Source organism: Mytilus trossulus, chromosome 2 (genome assembly GCF_036588685.1).
Source record: "Mytilus trossulus isolate FHL-02 chromosome 2, PNRI_Mtr1.1.1.hap1, whole genome shotgun sequence".
In the NCBI taxonomy this organism is placed as follows: Eukaryota; Metazoa; Mollusca; class Bivalvia; order Mytilida; family Mytilidae; genus Mytilus; species Mytilus trossulus.
Genome location: NC_086374.1, coordinates 68499426 through 68503961, shown reverse-complemented (window position 1 = coordinate 68503961; position 4536 = coordinate 68499426). Strand labels below are relative to the sequence as shown.

Sequence of the window (4536 nt, the reverse complement as noted above, 5' to 3'; positions counted from 1 at the left end):
ATTTTTACCGATTCGGAACATTTTAGCTTAACCTTTTTTCAGCTTGCCTTATTCAGATGACAGTTGTATGTTGTGCTATTCTAGATTGCAAGATATTGTATAGAGTCTTGAATAAAAATCAGTTTTACATGTGTCTTTAAATTCCTTTACCTATGAATATGTGCATCGCATGGTGTTGTCCAAATTCATGATCTTCTATAATGTCGAAGGTATTTTTTAACCTTTTTCATACCATTCAATATTCATTTGGCCGTACCACCCCCAAATTTTTTTCTGGATCCGCCACTGGTATCTTTGATATTGGTCTGAGTGTATGAAAAATTCACTTTGAAAACCATTGATCAATCTATCAAATTAATTGAACATTTCATACTCTTTTGAAAAGGATGATCGAATGTATCATTTATCTTATTTAACATATGTTACCAAATTGATTAAATACATAAGAGTGAACAATACAAGTTTCATGCGCATATAATATATAGAGAATAATACATGGCAAAATCCGTATTATATTTCGTATCATCCCGAGACATCAATATCAGCCCAAAGGCCTTTATGCCCGAGGGATGATATTGGTAGAGGAAATCGTAGAGGGTGATACGGCATGTGATACGGATTTTGCCATGTATTATACGTTTTATCATATATTTCAAAAGAAGAGTATTATATTTTATGAACTATTTTCTAATCCATAGCACTGGGTTACCTTCAGTTCTACTTTTGTCTTGTTTCAAAGGCCTTAAAAGAACTGCTCAATTACCTATCCGAAGCGCCTTCCAATTTGCCTGCTTTTGTTTCAAAAAAATATTTTGCTTATTATTGTATTTATTTGTGTGTTTTGCACTTTTTATAGTTACATTTAGTGTGCCAAAAATATGAAAACTTGACGTTCGTGACGTCACATACAATATAGAAAACTTGACGTTCGTGACGTCACATACCAAACAATGACGTCATATTTTGAGGAAAAAAATTCTTGAGCCAAAAAAATTAAAACTGACTTTATGTAGAAAAAAAAGTAGGGGTGTGATAAAGGGTAGGCTGCGATAAAGGGTAGGGGTGTGATAAAGGGTGCGCATCAAAGTTGCGCGATATGGATTAAACAGCAGGCTATTTATCACATATGCAAAACTACTGTATTTACTACTAAACATATGATAAAAGAGAATTATATTTATCTTGGTGAACAAATTAACATAATTTTAAGCCTTAAAAATTGTGATTAGTAATAAAGGTCGAGAAACCTCTATCTTAAATCTTAACTATTGTATTTTTTGGTTATGTTGCTTTCCCCTTTGAATGATTTGAGTTGGCTAAAAAATTTTTTTTATTTAAATGCACTTCAGTTCTGACAATGCTACGGCCAAACAAAACGAAAAACGACGAAAACTACCCAAAACACAACATAGAAAAACTGAAGACCGAATACCGAGGGTGATCTCAGGTGCTCAAAAAGGGTAACCAGATCCTGCCGAATATAGATATACAGTCCTTAAACTTTGAATTTGAATAACTATAACCACGAATTTAAATAAAATTTGACAGAAGCTTCGTAATAATCCAGAGATATCAGATGATCAAGTCTTTGGTAATTTCCTTGTTTATTTATTCTGTGTTTTGCCATTTGATTTGGGACTTTCCTTTTTGAATTTTCCTCGGAGTTCAGTATTTTTGTGTTTTTACGTTTTATTCATTGACAAATTGACTACGTAATCTAACTATCAATATTACTTTTTAACTGTCAAAATTGACAACATCAGTAGTAAGCAACAGACACTACAGAGCAATTTACATTTTTTTTATTTCCAAAATCACAGAGACTAACAAATCACTTTCAGTTGCAAATCCTGGATTTAAGAAATCTATCTGATACGAAACGTCAAAGTTAAGTAAGTTTAACATACATTATATTTGCTGTACTATTTGTGTCTTCTGTGCAGGTATTACATCCAATCCATAAGACGTCATTGTTGTCAATGCTAAGACTTAAAGGTAATTCTATTCCTAAGCTTTTTACTTCCTTATAAAAAATAGCTTCCCCTACCGAATTTAGTGCATGTATCAAATGATTCTCACAGTCAGTAACAAGAATCATATCTGTAGAAGTTACTGCCACGTCCCCAGGATAAAATTTAATCTGGTCAGAATTTATAGTTTTACAACCATTAAAGGTCCAATGGAGTTGTCCCCCGTGATCTAACATTACTACCCTCCCCTCAAACTCTTTGTTTATAACGTCTACAACGACTATTTTATCATTTATAGAATTGATTCTATGAGGGTAGGTTAACAGTCTCTGGTGGTCCCTGTCATATTCGATGGAATGTTGTATGTCACCATCGGAGTTCATAACAACAAGTTTTCTGATACAGTCTGTTGGTACAGGTATCATTAAATTTTTCACCAACCCTACTATTATTTTATTATCTTTTGTAACATGCAAACCTATAGTTTTTAATGGAGCAAAAGACATAAATTTCATAAGTTTCTTGTCTTTGTTATATATTTTTAAATCAAATTCTTCAGCTGATATAAGTATGTTACCATCCATTGTCTTTGCCATATCATACACTTTCATATTTACTACTTTCTTCATTTTCATGCAATGGTTTTCAAATTGAACGTTTTGTAGTTTTTGACAGTTAAAACTCCCTATCAATGCAGTTTTGTCACTACTGAATAGAATATTTGTCACACTTTTGTAAATACTTTGGTAAGTGTCTAAAAGTTCAAATTCGGGAACTGTATACAGATAACCAATCATCTGACTTCCTTTTGTCACGTGCTGATTGCTAGGAATAAACCTTGCATTAAAAGGTTCGATTTTTTTAATTGAATAATTCGGTAAAGATTCATATAAGGTTTGGCCTGCAGAAAATATATCTTCCACATGACGTGACTGCAGGACTTGATTTAGATTTTTCTTCCTGGTTTCCAACACATCCGCATTTGTTCTTAGGGAAGACAGTTCCTTCATGATCACATTTTCTAAAGGTTTCCACTTTGCTTCAAGTTCTTGTAAAAGGTTATTAGTATATTTTGAAATAGCATCTTTCAATTCTCTCTCTGTTTGTAAAATTATTTCCCTTGTTTCTTGGAAATTTTTGTCACCATCTTCAAGTTGTTTTTGTAGTTTGTCCGTTTCAATGTTAAGTGACTGATGGTTGGATTCAAATTTATGTAACAATTCCCTAATTCTAGAAATAATGTCAGAATACACCTCATCAATAGCGTTATAGTCATGCATTTTATGAGTCTCAGTTAAACATTTGGAACAAGCGGGACTTTGGCAATCTTTACAGTAAACAATACACTTTCGTTTTGTATGTGTTGTGCATTCCATATTGTCAAGGTCAACTTTACGCACTGACATAAAAAAAATCTCCGTTCCAAAATCTTTAAGATTGACAATTTCATGTTCCATTGATACCTTACTTTTACTGTGAATCTTTGAACAGCACAGGTTACATAGAAATAGTTCACAGTTAACACACTTCCACTTTATTTCTGGCGATTCTTCACAGAACTGACATACAGTTGAAGTTTGCGCTATCCCTACAGCCTGAGAAAACGCCATTTTGTATTTTTAATACAACAATAAAATGCCCCAACGGTCTAGTTAAAGTAAGTTCGTTCTCAAATTCACATGACTTGCTTCCTGGTTGTTGCATATAGTTTTCACAGATGAAATTACAACTAGGTTACATAGTAAAAAATATCAATATTGCAAAGGACGTTTTTTATAATGGAGTCTTATCCATCCTTATTGGGGGGATAACAACTCAAGGAAAAAGAAAGCGATAATATGGATGATTCTTTGTTGCCAAATTTAAAATACAGTTGCCAAAAAAAATTGTACATGATATAAAACTAGAAAACAAATATGTAATCTATGAATGTCATATCATGTCACTGCAAAAATCAGTATAATACTTTAAAAAAAATATCGAAATAAACCTTGAAGAAAAGATAAATGTTTTTTTTCAATATATGTGGAATGAGATAATTAAATATACTGCTAAACTGGTTAATAAAAATGAAAACACTAGTCCATATTCGGTTTTGAATATGAAACAATTGCAAAAACATTTTCAATAACCACGAGTTGCAGGATCCCAATATTTACGACTCCAAGTCTAAACCTTCTGATTGAACCTGTGCTAGTTCCCAGTTCATATATAACCTGATGTGCCACGTTATTACTGGTGCCATAAACATTTTCAATATCACTTATCTGCGGAACGTTTTGCATATAGCCTGAAACATTATGAGCCTTAAATTCATCAATTGGAAAAAAAAATCAAAATACTGATGAATTCAGACGATGATCATGCCAGCCAATGAATTAAAACACGATAAAGAAGATGAACATACTCTTTCCAAAAAGATAAAGGCTGTGAGATCGTTGATACAAATCAGAATTACTTAGTAAGTAAACTGAATGGGCCTAAAACCCATACTACATCAATCTATTAAGCCCCTAATTTTGCAAAACACTTGTCCTACCTCCATGACAAATATGTTGTTATATCC

General features: G+C 32.5%; 1 protein-coding gene across 1 annotated transcript; it reads right to left on the bottom strand.

The window, feature by feature from the left end:
• Window positions 1-1464: 1464 nt before the first annotated feature.
• LOC134707864 (uncharacterized) lies at window positions 1465-3669 on the bottom strand. Its single transcript, XM_063567968.1, has one exon. The coding sequence runs from the start codon at window positions 3578-3580 to the stop codon at window positions 1889-1891; it is 1692 nt and encodes a 563-aa protein (XP_063424038.1). The 5' UTR covers window positions 3581-3669; the 3' UTR covers window positions 1465-1888.
• Between the last annotated feature and the right edge of the window lie 867 nt (window positions 3670-4536).

Bases quoted from the DNA above. Each gene is read 5' to 3' on its own strand.
- LOC134707864 (XM_063567968.1), bottom strand. From the start codon at position 3,580: ATGGCGTTTTCTCAGGCTGTAGGGATAGCGCAAACTTCAACTGTATGT.